Here is a 17,413-nt window from a genome sequence, read left to right as displayed (position 1 = left end):
TGTTGCTTCAGTTGGCAGGGCTGATGCCAACAATTAGGCTGATGATGTAAAACAGTGACAGGAGAAGAAAAGCTCCATGCTGGGAGATAAAATTCTTCAGTCAACTAAAGTGAAATACCAGTTTAATTGGATACCAGGGGTTTTCCAAGCTTTCCCCATACCTTTCTCAGATCTCTTTCTCACAGTAGGAGATCAGAGAGGAGAAACAGTTTTGAGCTTGAGGAAGTAGCTGTTCTCATAAGTGTCTAGACACCAAGAATGTTTTGTGGCACATTCCAAAGCAAACATATGGACTTCAAAATACAAGTTCTCATGCTTGGGAGTGGTTTTGTTGGTTTTTTCTTTTTTTGCCTGGAAAAATGCATCAGCTTTGGTGCAAAAGTGGGAGCATGCTCTGATGTCCACAGAAGTCAGGGAGGATTTCTCTGAAACTGGCATTGGAGGTTTCTATACAATTCTGAGTTGACTTCCAGCACAGTCACAGCAGGTTCTGGATGGGGCAGGTGGAGCTGCTTGGCACTTTAGGTGTGTTTCAGAACAAGCTTAGCAGTCAGATTTTTCCAGCATGACAAAGTGCACCTACCTGGTAGTGTCACAAGATTTCTGAGTGCAACCCAGTAAGCAAACATGGTCAAAGCAATTCTGGTATTGCTCTGTGTGTCCTCCGTGCTGCAGCGTGACTGCAATGAGGGAATTCAGCTGATAGGTGCAAGATAAAAGTCTTGCTGTGCAAGCATGACCTGCACTTGTACCTCACTGATGGTGTACAGCATGCAGCTGCTCTGTGTGAAGCAAAGAGAGCAGAGTGCTGCTCAGTCAGCTGGGGTTTTTGGTTGCATTTGCTCTACACGACCGTAAGCAGGTACTCGAGGACAACTCACTGCTTCAGTTGATTTTTAGTTCAGCCTCAGTCTGTGTAAACAGGTTTATAGTGCTAACGAGGCTTTGGGACAGTCCTATGGAGTAGGATGGAGTGGGTATGGAAGAAGCATTCTCAGAAGGGATGGTCCATGGTGCATAAGCACCACTGAAACAATCCGCTTGGCACAGTTGGAGGTGCCATGCTGGTAGCAGTTTTGTGTCCTGAGCAGTGATTTCATCAGCTGTTCATCATAATTCAGACTCCTGCTTTTATTTAAGTCCTTACAGGAAGCACAAACTGATGTTTAAAATGCTTCTGCATTGCAAGCAGGTCCCCAGAAAACCTTCAAGGAAAGGAAGGACATTTCTAAGCTGATAAAAGTGAGCAGTTCTTCAGATTTTGGATACCTTCAAGAAGGGCCTGCTTTGCCTCTGCCCGTTCACAACAGTTCATTTATCTGAACAGCTGCTTTCTATTCCACAACAAATTCATCTGAGTAATCACTTTATCCTTTGATTGCTTTACACTGAGATGAAACCAAATGGCCCAGGACAGCGGTAGGTGTTGCACTTGCCTCAGTTTGAACATTAACAGAAGATTAATTTTCTCTCACCTCTCTGGAATTTCCCTACTGGGCAAACATTTATTAGCTGTTAGCAACAGGAGACAACAACATTGCTGAAGAACAATAACCAAAAAAAGCACTTTCAGTGCTTTTGAACTCTCTGCTCATTGTAGTGCTGCCTGCATGGTGGCAATTGGATCAGCTGGAAGGTGTGGAACAGCTCTTCTGGCTGCCCTTAGTCTTTTCTGCCCTACCATCTCCTCCTGCACTGCTGCCACGTCCATCTGTTCAGCTGAGGTGAGGATCTGCCCTTCCACACACAGGAATCTCAAACCAGAGGCCATTGTTCTGTGAGTCTGGAAGTTTGCTTCTCTCCAGCAGCGATGTTTGCACTGAACACGAGGCGGTCTGCTTAGTCATGATTTCCAGAAGTGCTCATGGATAACTGTGAGGTACCACTGTGGGTTTGGAAAATAAACATTTACAGCAGTCCTCTGCTGAGAAGCTGGATCAGAGTACTTACAAGGCTTGGGATGGATTTAGGTAATGTGCTGAAACAGTATTGTGGAACTTGTCTGCGAGCAAGAAAACCAGTTTGAAGAGGGAACTTCCAAAGAGAACTGCTAAGAAAGGCAAAGAGGGGTGCTGGCACTCATCTTCCCCATCATGCCTTCAAATCACAGGTTTCAGAAACCATCTGATTGATGTGCATGCTGGCTGATGGGCAGCCACACAGCTTATCCACACAGCAGGTTCAGCTCTGCCTGCAGCACTGCTCCTCTTTCCCCAAAAGCAGCACAACGGTCTGCCTTCAGTCTTGGGCCCGTTTTTAGAGGCTGAAAGAAGTGACTCCAAGTGCTTGCCTTTGCCTGAAAGCAAGCTGGGCAAGCAATAAGCAAGAGAGCAGGCTGAACTGACTGTGCCAGGCAGAACGTGGGCTGGGTACCCTCTCAGAATCCCTTTTGGCACAGCTTTCCATTAACATTTGACTCAAATCTGCCTGTGGGGAGATAAGAGGCACGGGAGAGCACTTGTCAGGACAAAGAGTCCAGAGAAACCAGGGCAGGTGCTTTTTCACAAGGGCATTTTGTTCTTATCTTTCTTGAAGTTGGAAATCCCACGCAAAAGCTCTCCCCTGTGTAACGTAGCCATTATTTGGTGTGCTGGACATCAGACTTTTCATGCAGTTTTGTTTCTGACACACTTTTGAAATCCCTCAAAGAACTGTTGTACCGTTCTTCTGGTAAGCCCAGCTTCTGTGATAACCACTGGGGGCTTTCCATTTGTTTTTTCTAGGCAGGTTCTGGCTCTCTTATATCCAAAACCAGTTCCCAAGAATACAGCCCCAGCCAGTTGCTTTCAAACATCTTTATCTGCACAGCTTACATCTGATCACAGGAATCTTCAGCTGCGGTACCCATTACCTCATAAGGGAGTGCTGATTGTGTTCAATGATGAGAGCAGCACGATGCTGACAGCAGCCAGGGCCTGATGTAGGGAATGGCTGAGGGCTGGGGCACAGCTTGTGCAGCACAGCATGCAGTGTCACTGGGGGAAAACATGACCCCATTTCTGACATCAGATTCTAAGCAAGAGGAACAAGGAGCACAGAGCCCTGCAATGACCAACAGCTCAGCTGAGGAATCGTGCCTGACATTTATATTTAAACACAACATCACTTGCTGTAGCTGGGAGGGAACCTCCTCATTCCCACTCAGAGGCACCATCTTTCCTTAAAGCTGAAGGCTTCTGGTTCTAGATTAAGACCACATTGTCCACATCCTTTTTCCAAGGACATCAGGAGGGCAGTGCAAACTGCTGCCTTCGCAGCCTTGTCTCCCACTCGTTGCCATAGGGTACGAAGCAGCAGTCGTCACCATGAGGCAGCAGATGAATTCGGTTAAGAACTCAGGGGGTGAAAGATCCCTTCCATGAAACAAAGCCAGGGCCAGCAGAATACGGGGGAAGTGCACTCACACCCTGCTCATGAGCAATGCCTCCTTTCTGTGCACAGCTGTAGGTGGCAGTGTCTCTGCAAAGCCACTCACAAACACTGCTTGCACTTCTTCCATCCAGTCCTGTGCTACCGGTGCAGCTGTGATGAGAGTGAGCGTTGCACCATGGAGGATTCCAACGCTTAAGCCCTCGTTCCTCACTGTAAGAATTGCTTTCTATCTGATCTCCTTCAGGCACAAGCAGGCAGCAAGGTGGGCTCTGCAAAGCTCTGCCAGGGCACGGAGGTGGCTGCCAGCTCCAACAAGCACAAAAGCACGTGGTAAAAGCTTCATCCTTTGGACTAGGCGTCCTTCAGCCAGGTGGATGCCAGGCTCAGTGTTTTGTAGCATCACAGAGTGGTTTGGGTTGGAGGGGACCTTAAGGACCATCTTCTTCCAAACCCCACACCAGATTCCCAAATCTCCATCCAACCCAACCTTAAGCACCTGCTGGGGTAGGGCACCCACTGCTCCTTTGGGAAGCCTCGGAGTAAAAGAATTTCCCTGAACACCTAACCCTGCATCTCTCCACTTTTAGCTTAAAGCTCCCCTCTCTGACCCGATTCCCACACTCACTGGTAGCATCACCCCACAGCTTCCCTATAGCCCCCTTTATGCAATGGAAGGCCACGGTGAGGTCTCCCCAGACCCTTCTCCATGCAGTGCAGCCCCAGCTCTCAGCCTGCCTCCATAGGAGAGGTGCTCTCCTGCTTATCCTTACAGCCCTCCTTTTGTTTACAGGCACTAATTAAAGTCAGTTCCACTGCAACTTCTAGAAATCTTTGTTTCCTATATACCATAAGCGCTGCTTTAAAGACAAACTGTAAAATTATTTGGATCTTGTTTTCCTGAAACAGAAACCTGCAGAGTTTGTGTTCCAGTTCAGCTCCCAGCCAAGAGCTGCTATACAGCCTCAGAAACCAAACAACCTGGCTCCAGCTTTTCTGCAGATGCCCTTAGGCAGCACATGTTTGAGTCACTCTCTACAGAGGAGCGAGTCCCATAGAGGCGAGAGGAACTCTTTGTTCTCAGCAGTAAGTGTTACAAAGAGCACTTCCTCACTGCACATGTAAGCAATAACATCCGAATGAGTGCCTTTCACTCGGTGTTCAGGGTGTGTAGATCTAGTGACCAAATCCCACCACCTACCCAGGCGTGCTCTGATAGCTGGGGAACAGACACCAAACAAGGCTCATCTTCAGATCTTCTGCCTGAGGCTGTGTTTAATCCCCACCTGCACTGAAGAGCACAGTTCAGCAGCAAAGCCTTCGCACTGCAGGTGAAAGCACAGGGAGAGATCACCCATGAAGGGGGAAAAGAAGAGAAAGCAGCTGCCCCCAAGCAGCCTCATCCTCTGCAAGGCTGTACCCACACTGTCAGCATAGCAGGAGTTCTGACAGCTCCTCTTTGCGCCATGAGAAGAGGCAGAATCACAAGGCACTGTGTGCCACACTGTGCAAGACCTAATAAATGCCTCCCGAGTATAGTTGCTGTACCAGAGGATATGGAATGGCTGTAAACCAGAGGTGCTGAATCACTGGCCTGGTTGTTTCTGCATGATGTCATTATCAGCACCCAACAGGCAAAACTGGGGGGAAAGAATTTGCTTTTTATCTTGCCAGATCTGATTTTTCCTTTGAGGCTGAGCCGCGAAGTGAGGAATGCACACTCCTTATCTTTGCGTTTCCCAGCTAAATATTCCTTGTGCTGCTTCTGGGAAGGCTGAGCAAACTCTGATAACTCACCTACCAAGTTCCAGCGACGAGGAAGGAAGTGCAGAGACACAAATAGAAACCAGCATCGGAAAATCTGCCTGTGAGACTGATGCGATCTCTGCAAGCCTTCATCTGACCCCTTGCACACGGAGCTGAGGACGCCCTTCAACCCCACACAGCTGAGAGCAGCAGCCCCCCAGCGCACATCCCTGCTGACCCCATGTGTTTGGGAAGTCATCCTTCCCTCCTAATTCCATAGAAAAATGACCAAACCTCCCCACTCCACGTTCTCTGCATTGAAGCTAAGTCGTGGCACAGCTGTGCTGTGTCCAGCACTGCTGGGAAAGCATCAGCTGAGGATCAGGGCTGGCACAGAATGCCATTGGGAACCTGCCCAGCAATGGCACCCCGTGAGGCCAGGGCTCTGACTTCTAACATTGCTCAGCCACTTTGGGGGCAGCAGGCTGTGCGAGCCTCCATTGTGTAAGATGGAAAATAAAAGTGTTTTCCAAGGCTAATTGCTTTGAGAAGACCCTGTTTTGGGATGGTGTATGAAGTGCTTGTTGTTCTCAGCAGAGAGTGCTGTGCAAGGAAATTGTAGCTGCAGCCATTCTGAGCTTCTTGACCTTGTTTCCCAGAAAACTGTTGTAAGCTGAAAGGCACCAAAGCTTACCAACATATTCAGTATTTTCTCAAGCTAAGAGGAGGCGGTGCTCAGAATGAGACCTGGGTGTTACGACAGGCTGGAAACTCAGGAGAACCAAAGGATGGCTGAACACGTGAAGAAATCTGCTTCAGACGTGACCCAGTTTGCTGCACAAATTCCTCTAAGTGACCTCTTAGGCTTCTCAGAGCAAAAGCAAGCTCAGCTATGAAGGACAACGGTCCTGCCTACACCCACTTCAATTCTTGCAAACAAGTCAATGAATCTACATAGAGAGACGCGTGTGGTTGGAGGATATTCACCTGTTCTTGCCATACACAGCAGCTAGCAACAATAATTTCCTTTTTTGGGGATCCTGCAGAGATCCCCTTCAAAACGTGGAACCTGGAAAGCTCATCACATTTTCCAGTGGGGAGAGATGGGACCTTTGGCACCCAGGTGGACGGAGAGGTGGAGCAACCCCCACCTGCCCTGTGCCCCAAGGGGGCCCTTCAGCAACACTGGGAACACATGGGGTTGCTGAAGGACTGACAGCGACAGACCGAGCTGTTTTATTCTTGTGGGGTCACCATCCCTGGAGGTGTTTCAGAGCCATGGAGATGTGGCAATGAGGAACATGGGCATGGTGGGGTGGGACAGACTGGGGGATCTTAGAGCTCTTTTTCAACCTTCACAGTTTTCTATGATTCTTACCTGGTGTGCAGGGCCCCTCAGTTCCCGTTTGTCCGAGCAGCCCAGGCTAGGAACAGATCACAGCTGCTGCATCACCTCTCATTTACTCTTTAAGCCTTTGTGCTTTCAGGAAGCTTCTCAAACCCTGAAGGGAACAGAAATCATAAGCTGAGAAGGGAAAGAAATCAGGAAGGGAGGGATAAAATCCTGTGGGAGAACAACAGCTCCCCGAGCTCACACGTGTTCGTGAGCACCAGCAGCACGGGCCGTGTCAGTGCACCTCTATTAACAGGAGAGCAGCGGCTTCTGTTTGTCCTGCATGTCACCTGCAAGCTATGGGAGGTTCAAGTCCCATTCTTGCTCACCCCGGTGCCAGGCGCCCCTGAGTTGAGCACAGGCTGCTCTGCACAGCACCCCTAAGCCGCTCCTGCTCTTGCACGTGGGCAACTTCCTCCAACTCCCTTCTTCCCTGGCCCTGCAGCACCTGCACAGCTCCAACCATCTCTGCAGAGATAACACGTGCAGCAGCGAGGGACGAGTCTCAGCAGGGAGAGCGTGGGCACAAAGCAGGAGATTGCAATCAGAAGAAAAACCCTACAAATCAAATAAAGCCCATGCTATAAAGGAGATAAGATCAGTGCCTCTTTGGAATGGTGATGGGCGGATTTGAACAAGCTTGGTGTCCGTTCACCTTATCTTGCAGTCTCTCCCTGAGGCTCAGTGTTGCTCCCAGGGCTGAGCGCAGGAGGACGCAGCATGCCTGCTCCATCAGAGCACTGCTGGTGCTGTGGGGATGTTTGCAGGCCAAGGGGTGACTTTGTCTGACCTCTGATCTGGTCATGACCCCACAGCTGGTTACAAACCCACACCAACCACGTCCCTACAGCACACCTCCAAAACCCCCCCTGGGTGCCTTCCAGCACCTCCTGCCCTCGCTGCTGACACCAACATGTGAACCAGCGACGTGTGACCTCACCATGCAAACTCGTACAGACTGCTTCAACCTCCATTCATCATTCACCCATCCCCATTCCAACCCCTCCAGGGCGCCGCTCTGCTCTGGGTGCATCACAGCCAGACGTGTCCCAACCCCTCCTGCTGCTGGAGCTGGGATCTGGGAGCTCCAGCCGTGAGTCAGCGCCGCACCTGAGAGCCCAATTCCTCCCATGCAGAACACACAGCTGTGCATCAGCTGCTTAAATAAACTCCAGGGTATTTCTTTATTCTTTTTTTTTTCTTTTTCTTTTTTAAGTACTTACCCACATTGGGTGATAGGGAAGGCCGGTGTGAGGTTGGAGTTTCTATGGGGCTCTCGTGAGGGAAACTGGCTTCTGTGTACAAAACATCTGAGTCATCCCTGGGGGAGAACTGCATCCACATTTAACGGCGCTGCGTTCTGCTCTCTGGTGCAGCTTATAAGGAAAAGTCATTTAGATTACCAGGAAGAAGCCAGCTGGTGTAAACTTCAGTGAAACCCAATGGGGGGGGGGGGGGGGGGGGGTTGTTTGTCCTTTAAGTTGCTTCACCCTCACAATTAGTGATATTGCAGTGAGTGTGAACAGCTCTGCGAGCTGCAGCAGGAGGAGGAAGGCAGTGTTACTTCGGCATCGTGGGACTGCTGTGGGATCTCACAGCAAAGCCCCATTTCCCAGAACCCAAGCAGCATCCACCTGCTGGCACATTTGCATGCTGATCTAAAGGTCAGAAAGATCCCCTGCCTCGGTATCTGAGAGCCTGCATGAAGGAGGAGCTTCACCGTGCAGAAATCCCCACCGGAGCAGCACAAACTCTGCAGGCAGGGCTGGCACTTCCCATCACAACCACAAAATGGCCCTGGTGCACAGAATGTCACCTGTCTGGAAACCACACAAAGGGACACAGCTGCTTTGCATGGCTGGCACTGACAGCTGGTCCTTACCAGGCCCGCATCACAGCAGCAGGGCAACGTTTGCTCCAAGTAGCATCTGACACAGGCTGAGTTATCCCCTGCTGTCTCAGCATCCTCACCCAGGCCAGCTGGCTGAGATCTACAGCTCTGGTGCAGCAGAGAAGCATCTGACCCGGCACTGGGGGCCCCAGCAGCAGAACACCATGCCACAGGGCAGGGCATCTGTTCTGCACCACACACAGCGTCTGCAAGGCTCCCCAGCTCTTGCAGATCTCAGGGGTGGGAGCAAAGTTCTGCTCCATTGGATGGGGCAAAGAACTGCATGGATTAAGATCAGTCTTAAAAAAAAATAAAGAAAGAAAAAAAATAAAAAAAACCACAACAGTACAACCTGGAAAAACCCAAACAGCCCTACAGCACCAACATCCAGCTGCAGGAAGTGTTCCTGGGCTCTGCTCCAGCTCAGTTGTTCCGTACCACACAGCCCAGGTGCATCACTGACTCTGCTCCTGCACGGCTCTCCCCGTGCCCACGTGGAGCTGAGAGCAGCAGGGCTGAGCATGGACACATCTGGCTGAGCACCAGCACATCTGGCTTTGTGACCAGCCTTAACCACTGCCTGCTCAGACCTGGGCTCACTTGCAACCCCACATTTTGTCTCATGGGCAGAAAAAACAACAACACAGGGCATCCCAACACCCTGAGGGGAGGCAGCCGTTCAGCAGGGCTCACACCCCAGAAAGGTAAAGGTTCATGGGGAAAAAAAACCCTTCTCTTTATGGAGGAACCACCAGCCAGACCAGCATCCCAAAGCGTGGCTACCAGCTCTCTAATCATAGCATCATTTAGGCTGGAAGTGACCCTATGAGGCCATCAAGCCCAATTGATCCACACTGGTGCATGTGGGCAGAGCAGGAGCTGCTCATCAGCGTGTGTTCCAGTGTGCTCTGAACAACTTGCTGGGGGAAAAACATCCTATTTCAAAGCCCAGGCTCTTCCTGGAAACGACTCAGCAAAAAGAGCCCTAAAAAAGCCAAACTCATCCAAGGCAGAAGAAACAAGCTTTGTATCATCCCTGCCACAGGCTGCACAGTGCTCAGCTGGGGCATCCTGGCGACTTCCACAAGTGACTGAAAATAAGCTCTGTGGGAAGTGAGGCGTGGATGGGCAGCAGTGGCAGCTGGCAGCGCATGGGGACAGAGCCAGCAGTGACACAGCTGAGCTAAGGGACGTGCAGGGACGGTCACCTTGTGTGCAGTGCTGCTTTGCATGCGGTGCCTTCTGGCGTGCAGAGCTGTTCTGTGTGCACAGTTCCCCTTTGTCAGTGGCTGATGTCACGTTCCCTTCTGGGACGTGCAAAGCAGGCGTCAGGATGAGCAGTGCCTGCAGAAGGCAGGGGGACCCCCAGCTCCACCTCTCCCCGGTGAGATCAGGAAAGGACAGCGGGAACAGGATCGTGTAATAAAATAACCTCTTGGGTTTCTTTCTTTAGAAAACGTATCTCACATGGTATAAAATCAGGTAGCTCAAAAATAAATTGAAAGCCAACAGGACCTCAGACTTTAGGGACATCTTCCCCACAGCCTGTCTCAGGCAGTCCACTCCTTTCTTAGCGTGCCAAGAGCAAATGAATCCCAGAATCACATCATCTCTAAGGTTAGAAGAGACCTCCAAGCCCATCCAGTCCAACTGTTGACCCATCACCACCCATACCCACGTCTCCAAAGGCCTCATCAACCCAGCTACACCCCAAACCCAAACTCACAGAGCTCAGAACCAAGCCAGGCTCAAGCCTGCAGTGAGCTGCTGGAGGTGCTTCGCTGACGGATTGCAGATGCTCCTGGCACACTGGAGGAGCACCCAACGCACGGCACAACGCAGCACTCATCCGCACTGCCTTTCCAGTTCGTTTTTGAAACATCAATAAATTAATGGAACCATGGTATAAAAAAAAAAAAAAAGAAAGAAAAGAAAAAAAGCAACCCTAAGAGTCCATTCTGTGTTCCCACTACGAGAGAAAGCGCTCCCGCACCTTCTTCTCTATGGAGGTCAGCTTGGTGGCCCGGAGCGCAGCCAGCAGCTCCGTGATGACGGCTGAGTTCTCCTGCTTGCGGTGTGTGAGCACAGCCCGCAGCTTCTCCTGAGCCACTGCCTTGGTCTCCTGGGCCTGCTTCCTGGGCGTGCGCTCCAGGATCTGCTGCAAGCGCTTCAGCTTCCGCAGGGGGATGTTTTGGTACGCCACAAAGTCGATCAAAGCTTGCTCACAGTCCTCATCCTCTGGAGCTGGGGGAGAAAAGCAGCCGGAGGTCAGTGCTGAGAGCAGAGCCCTGAACATCAGAAGCCTGGAATCCCCACATCTCAGGATAGTTGGGGTTGGAGATACCTCTGGGTCCCTCTGGTCCCCCCTGAGCCCAGAAAGGTCACCCGAGCCGGAGCCCAGCCCCATGTCCAGGTGGTTTTGGAGACCTCCAAGGAGAAGACCCCACAAACACCACGTGTGGAGGTAACTCTGAACAGTTCCCTTCACCTCAAAAATAGCAAATCTACCTTTCCCATTCCCCTCCATGCCACGAAGCTGGGAGGAGAACTCGGATGGAACTGCATGCAGTATGCACACACTCTGCTTTTCCTAAAGCTTCCTGTTTTCCCCATGCAGAATTTTACTTCTGGGGACAGGACCAGCCACAGATAGAGTTTTAGGGTAGACCCCAAGATGGCTCATTAAAGAGCTCCCAAAATTTAGTGTTGGGGAGGGAATACGTCACTGTGCATCAGATGTGCAAGAGTTGGAGGCCAGTGCTGTGCTTTGTGTCATCACATCAACACGTGACACTCTGTGCTCAGACCTTTCCATGCCCCCATGTTTTCCAGGCCAAAATCCACATCACACTGAGGCTGTGCTGACCTTTACGTTCTTACTCCACTCAACATGCACAAAATAAGGTCTGGATTACAATAAAAGCTTTCTGGGAAACACAGCAGCTCCTGTGCCACATGGCCAGCATCTGGTTTTGGGCAAAGGCTGCAGCAGCCACCTCACATGCTGGCATCTCTATCAGCAAAAGCCCCACTGCGAGCACATCTGCCCCACACCTGGTTGCTGTGCTTGCTTAAAATCTGACCCCAGGCAGGGAGGGAGGGAGAGGAAGCACTTCTTGTGCCCTGCAGCCCCAGCACGGTTCGCTCTGTGCTGTTACCGCCTGCCTGACCTGGTTTCACGCTTACACCACGACTGCTCTCACCTGGTCCCCGCGTGCTGTTGCTGCCCCCCATCCTGCAGGAGGTGCACAGGGTGTCGTGGTATTGGTTTCCTGGCACGTTGGTCTCCTTTCCCAGCTGTGTGCAGTTCTGGTGCGCCCGGCACGGCTCAGTGCTGGAGCTGGAAGAGGAAAAGGAGCCCCGCGGGCAGGTGTGGCACTGCGTGTTCTCAAAGGGGGAACCTGGGGGGAGATGTGGGACGTTAGACATCGACCCCAACCTGTGTGCTGGGTGAGGAGCTGCTGGGAGAACCCGTAAGCAGGCATCCAGCAGCAGCGCACAGCCGTGCCACCACCAAGCCCTTCCCCAACAGCCATGGGGCTCCAGACATAAGGAGGGGATGCTGTTCACTAAAGGGACACCTTGTGGGGCAGCAGAATCGGCTGTGAGCACCAAGGAGCAGCTGCCAAGAAACCCTTGGATGCCAGCACGAGCGGAGGCCCTCAGCCAAGTGAAAGTAAAAGTGGCTGAGAATGCAAAGCTCAGCTCAGCTCTGCCCTTCCTGCAGAGCCCAGAGCTCTGCCAGCTCCACGCAGAGGACGCTGCTGGTAAGCAGCTGAGTGGAAATCACAGCAGTATCACTTCCCCAATGCCCCACGTGGCTCCTCAGACCGACAACTCACTCTCCAGATAAATCAGTGTGCAAGTCCATGGAGTTCCCCACGTTTCTTGGAGGCTCAGCTCACCTTATGCTGAATCGCCGCATTTTGTAACGCTCCCACAGAAAAGCTGAGCCACTGAACTCAACCTTAAGCATCACCTGAGGGCAGCAAACATTCCCCATCTCGTCCTGAGCCTGCAGCCCTCCCATGACACATGCTGAAGGATTCCCAAAGCGCCTTCTGAGCACAAAGCAGGGGGTGTGGATGCTGCCCTGCTGCTGTGTTGTATCACCTGTGCTTTCCTAAGAGAGAGCTCAGTGACTCAGCAGAGAATGAGAAGGAAGCACGCACCTGTTGTATGCTAATAGCATTTTTAGAAAGTACAGAGCCAAGCAAACAGGGCAATGAAAGGACCAGGAGTGATTCAGGAAAAGATGGAAAAAAAAAAAAATAACTCCCTAAAGCCCATCGTGACTCAAAGGAGACTCAGACTCACAAATCTCCCCTAGAAGGAACCACAACGAGTCTGACGTTACCATTTTGGAACCTTTCCCATTTATCTATTTCATGTTTCAGGTGGAGCCCATCCAAATTACTCAACAAATCCCACAAAACCGAGTCCCAGAGCTATCCACGCTCCCCAGCCCTGCCCTCATACCAGCAGCATTCACACCTCCATCCCCTTTGGCCACTCGCCTGCGAGGACAGCGAGCCAACAGCACAAAGCTTGTTGAAACCCTGCGACCTTCAAGGTCCCTTCCAACCAAAGCCATTCTGCAGCTCAGCAGATGGCCGCCCCCCATTGGGGTGAGCAGCTTTGGGCAATAGCAGAACTACGCACCCAACTTCACGACTCCGGAACCCGGCGGGCACACGGAGTGCTGCACACAGAACTCCAGCTCAGCATAGAAGCCCTCCTGGCACTGACACGCTCTGTTGTGGGTGGCGTTGCACTGCTGCACCTCCACCTGCCGCTCCCCGCAGATGACGTTGCAGTAGAGGCATTTCTCCAGGTAGTTCCAGTAGTGCGTGTAGTGCAGGTCGGGGCAGGGCGAGCACACCGTCGGGCTGTCCCTGCTGCAGTGCTGTGCCACGAATGTCCCCGGCGGGCACTGCTGGCAGGTGACCTTCTCCTTGGTCCCAGCATCTCTCCACTGGTACGTGGGTGGGGAGCTGCAGCCCAGCTCTGCCAGCAGCAGGAGGAGAGGAGCAAACGCCCACTGTAGGGAAGCAAACAGCTCTTACAAGGGGAAGAGCAACCGGCTCGGCTGCTGCGCTGTCTTGCTGCTCCCGTTCGACACCGCTGACGCGAGGAGTTCTCCTGCATGCAGCTCCCTCGATTGCTCTCCCACCTGATGCTCTCAACCCCAGCTGTGCGATGAGGTCCCGCTGCAGCCCCCTCTGCCCACACTCACCATACGGGGGGTGGCACAGCATCCATCCCAACAACCCCACAGCACCTACAGTCGTACTGCCGGCAGCCCAGCACGTTCTCCTCCGCTTCGGAGGTTCCCCCATCGTCGGGGTGATGCAGCGGCAGAGCAGCGGGAGAGAACTTCTCCAAACGAGCAAAGCGCGCTCCGTAGGAACCCGACATTCCTCCACTCCGGGGCTGAGAACCCCGGAACTTTCTTTCTCCTCCCACCCCCTCCTCAAACAGCCACCGACCCCCGGACGGTAGGAACCCACCTTGGGCGGCCGCCAGACGGTCGAATCGGGGCAGAGCAGCATCGCCGCGGGGCTACGAGGCGCGGCGGCGTCGTCGGTGGGGGTTCCGGGGGTGGCGGATCCTCGCAGCGGCTCCGCGGTGCGGCGGCAGCTCCCGCTCAGCTTTAAAGAGATGCAGAGAGGGGTGAGGCTGCTGCCGTGAGCTCTGCTCCCCCGCACACAGTCGGGGGCGGCAGGGCAGGGCAGGGTCTCCCGGCTGTCCTCTGTTGGCCCCGTCCCGGTCTGAGCGCCACGCACAGCCCCTTTATAGCCCTAAGATGGAAAGACCCCTCTTGCGCAACGGCCCCCCCCCGCCCCGCCGCAGCCCCGCACCCCTCCGGCCCCGCTCCGTTGCGGCGCGGTTACCTGTCCTCAGTACAGCGGCAGGTAGAGACTGCGCGTTATATAGGGATATGTGGGCGCTGAGCCGGGGCTCGCGGGGGAATAGCAGGGAATTCCCCGGGGGATGGCCTCGCTTTAAGTGCTCACAGCTTCCCGAGAACAGCCCCCAAACGCTCCCCGTCCCGCAGCCCCCTTGGGGCATTCGGTGCCGCCACTCACAGTCCCGATGTGACGACGGCTGCACCAACACAGACACAGCTGGACAGTCAGGCTCACAACCAGACTCATAGCTGGACTAACAGCGGGACGCACAGCTGCACTCACCGTGTTCGGGTAGGGCATCCCCATAGCGGGCTCGCAGCTTCACCCTCCTCCTTTCCGAGCTCCGTAGCTCCTGCCCCGCTCCAGCCGTGACTCCGAACCGCGCTGCTCAGTGGATGCAGCGCTCAGCAGCACGGCAGCATCAGACAGCAGATGCTCTGCTGGCAGTCCCAGAACCGAGGATGAGCAGCGGCAGTGCTGCTCAACAGAGCCACCCAGGAGCGAATTCAGCAGCACTGCCGTTGTTGCTTAAAAGCATCAGAACGGGTGTACTTTGTCCTGCCCTACTCGGGCTCCCTCTGAAGCCGAGTCTAAGGACACCTCCACGCTGTGCCTGAAGTGCTAACAACGAAGGTGAGCCCTAGACAGCCCGTAGCCTTCCTTACAGGCAAGGACAGAGTAGAGGAGAAGGAGAGAGGCATCCCCTTCCCTCGGGGCGCATGCAGGGGCCCCATCCTGAGCTCAGCCCTACCTTACAGACATCCCCATGGGCTCAGCGCTGGAGGGCAGGGAGGAACTGCACAGCCACAAGGGACTGAGAGCAACTGGGAGGCAGAAGATGAGCAAACTATTGGGGCATTCAGCTCTCCAACCGATGGAGGTGAATACCTCACCATACGATCCCATCCCAGCACAGAGAACCTGGGAAAGCACTGCATCCACCTCTCCCTGGGCCCTCTGCAGGGCTAACACCCTTCGGTGGCTTTGTGCACAGGAGGCAGCACCTCTCAGTGCTCAGTTTGCAAATACATTTGTACACAGACACCGTGCACGGTGACGTGTGCTGCATCCAGATCAGGTGCACGCATGGGGAGAGGGGGGCACAGACTCGTGCCCCATAGCAGCCCCAATCCAGCAGCCCCACGGGAGGAAGCAGCACTGGATACCCACGGAGGCTCTCCAAAGAGACACTCAGCAGCGGCCAAACCAGTATCATAAACACCACGCTCCAAAACAAAAAAACAACTGTGAAGTTGCTGTTAACATAAAGGTCAGTCACAGAACAAGGGGTCAGAGGATGTGGACGCTTTGCTCAGCCTCAGAGTTTGCAAATCATTACAGAGAATTCCCCACACGGACCACTCACCTTCTGCAACACCAGAATTCACGCTCAGCAGAAGGACACCAAACTGCCCCAACTCACCTTTGGGTCACTGCATCTGTGCTCCTTTCTGGGTGGTGAACTTCACTGGATCCATTCCTAATAACCTTAAGGATCCTACAAGGCCTGAACGTTTCCCAAGTCCTCAAACCAAACCGCTACTTCACCACCCAGGAAAAGCAGCAAATCCTGATGTCCTGTAGGATCCTGAGGCTCCTTCCAGCAGCACCAGTCCCAGCCAAGAGCCACATCCTTGTAGGTGGGACGCAGAGCAGTGCACACTGAGTGCCAAACCCGTGAGGTGTTGATGTGATGAAGGGTCAAACACTGCAGCATCTGCCAAGTAATGGTTACTCAAAGCAGTCTGAAAGGCTGTTTTGTTCTGCTCTGGACCTCAGGGTTCTGTAATTGAGGAAAAACCCACCTGAGTGCCCCCTGTTAATGCCTTTGCTGTGCTACCAGCAGCTGCACGCACCTCTCTGGATGGAGGAGCCTGCATGACACTGAACCATGTGGTGATGGAACACCAGGGAGCCCCTGTGCCCTGCTGTGGATGAGCAGTGCCATGGATGCAGGAAGCGCCAGTTCACATCACACCACTCTGCAGCACTACCAGGGCTCTCTGCTCTGACTTTAGAACAAAACCAGCTCAGATTAACGCTTGTAAAGAGGGAAAAACCATGTCAGGAGGACTGAAACGGCTCCTCTGGGCAATGTCTTTCTGCAGTGGGGACAAAAGCCAGCAAATCTATTTACCCTTCTTCCATCTGTTCCTTTACTTGACCAGTGAACCTCCAAGGACGGGCTCAGTGCTGCTGAAGGCAGCAGCTCCACTCACCCCGACCTCCTGATCTGAGCAGATGCTTCAGGGAACAAAGCACCACAGCCTCAGGGGGTCGGTTCCACTTTGCCATCATCTCAAACTTTCGAGAGCTTCAGGGTGCCCAGAAGCATTGCTTTTCATAACTGCTGCAAAATGAGGTGTCTCATTGCTATTCAGAGAGAAATCTCTAAAGCAGAGAAACCCCTTGCTATCAGTCATCACTTATCAACACCAAAAGTAGTCACTTCACCTCTTTCCTGATAGGGTTGCTTTGTTTGGTCTCTCTGAGTTGTTTTATTTATGATGAAGAGTGTACGTGGGTAGAAATATTCCAGTGACACACAGCAGAACTGAAGGCAGCTCTACAGTCACAGCACCACAAGGCAGAGGCAATGAGTTGCACATTGAACTGCCTCCTTCGTGATGTTTTAACTCCCATGTCACTTTGCTTCCCAAAACCCAACAGGAGTGCCTATTATAGGTTTTCCTTTCCAGGAACAGCCAGTTCCTCTCACCAGATGTATCAACGTGAATATTTCAGAAAACAGTCTTGTTTTCACTTTCTGGGCTTCCCAAGCTGTGTTTTCTTTGCCTCTTCTTGTAAACCCAGCTCATTCCAAGATGACTGAAGGTTGCTCTCATTTCTTGGGGGCACATCCTGAAGCAGTTCCTGCTGCTGCTGCTGCCCTGCAGTGCTGGAGGCAGCCCCGTGCTGGGGAGCCATGGGCAGGGACCACAAGAAAGCAACAACAAACCCAGGCTGACTCCAACCCAGTTCCACCCACAAACAGCAGATCCATCACTGGGAGCTCAGGTGCAGCTCAGAGCGTGGTCCTTTAAGTCCAGGCACAGACAGCAACCCTTCACCAAGATGATCCTGCTGCTCAAATGCAAGAGA

The 17,413-nt window shown here is 52.9% G+C and overlaps 1 protein-coding gene across 3 annotated transcripts; it reads right to left on the bottom strand.

Moving 5' to 3' along the window:
- Positions 1–3,004: 3,004 nt before the first annotated feature.
- On the bottom strand, positions 3,005–13,993 carry TNFRSF6B (TNF receptor superfamily member 6b). Of its 3 annotated transcripts, XM_042832518.1 has the most exons (6): positions 13,910–13,979; positions 13,062–13,440; positions 11,603–11,800; positions 10,393–10,643; positions 7,732–7,803; positions 3,005–6,617 (listed from the first exon to the last, which is right to left on the bottom strand). In XM_042832518.1, exons 1-5 carry the CDS (start codon positions 13,949–13,951, stop codon positions 7,774–7,776), a joined length of 900 nt encoding a protein of 299 aa, XP_042688452.1. In that variant the 5' UTR covers positions 13,952–13,979; the 3' UTR covers positions 3,005–6,617; positions 7,732–7,773. The 3 variants fall into 3 exon arrangements, with proteins under 3 accessions (XP_042688452.1, XP_042688450.1, XP_042688453.1); XM_042832516.1 differs by lacking the exon at positions 7,732–7,803; XM_042832519.1 differs by lacking the exons at positions 3,005–6,617; positions 7,732–7,803 and having other exon boundaries at positions 9,815–10,643; positions 13,910–13,993.
- Between the last annotated feature and the right edge of the window lie 3,420 nt (positions 13,994–17,413).

The sequence above is a fragment of the Centrocercus urophasianus genome, unplaced genomic scaffold (genome assembly GCF_019232065.1).
Source record: "Centrocercus urophasianus isolate 14NV4802_14NV808 unplaced genomic scaffold, USGS_Curo_1.0 seq_38, whole genome shotgun sequence".
Lineage (NCBI taxonomy): Eukaryota > Metazoa > Chordata > Aves > Galliformes > Phasianidae > Centrocercus > Centrocercus urophasianus.
Note: the sequence above shows the minus strand (reverse complement) of the source record. Positions and strands in the feature narration are given on the sequence as shown.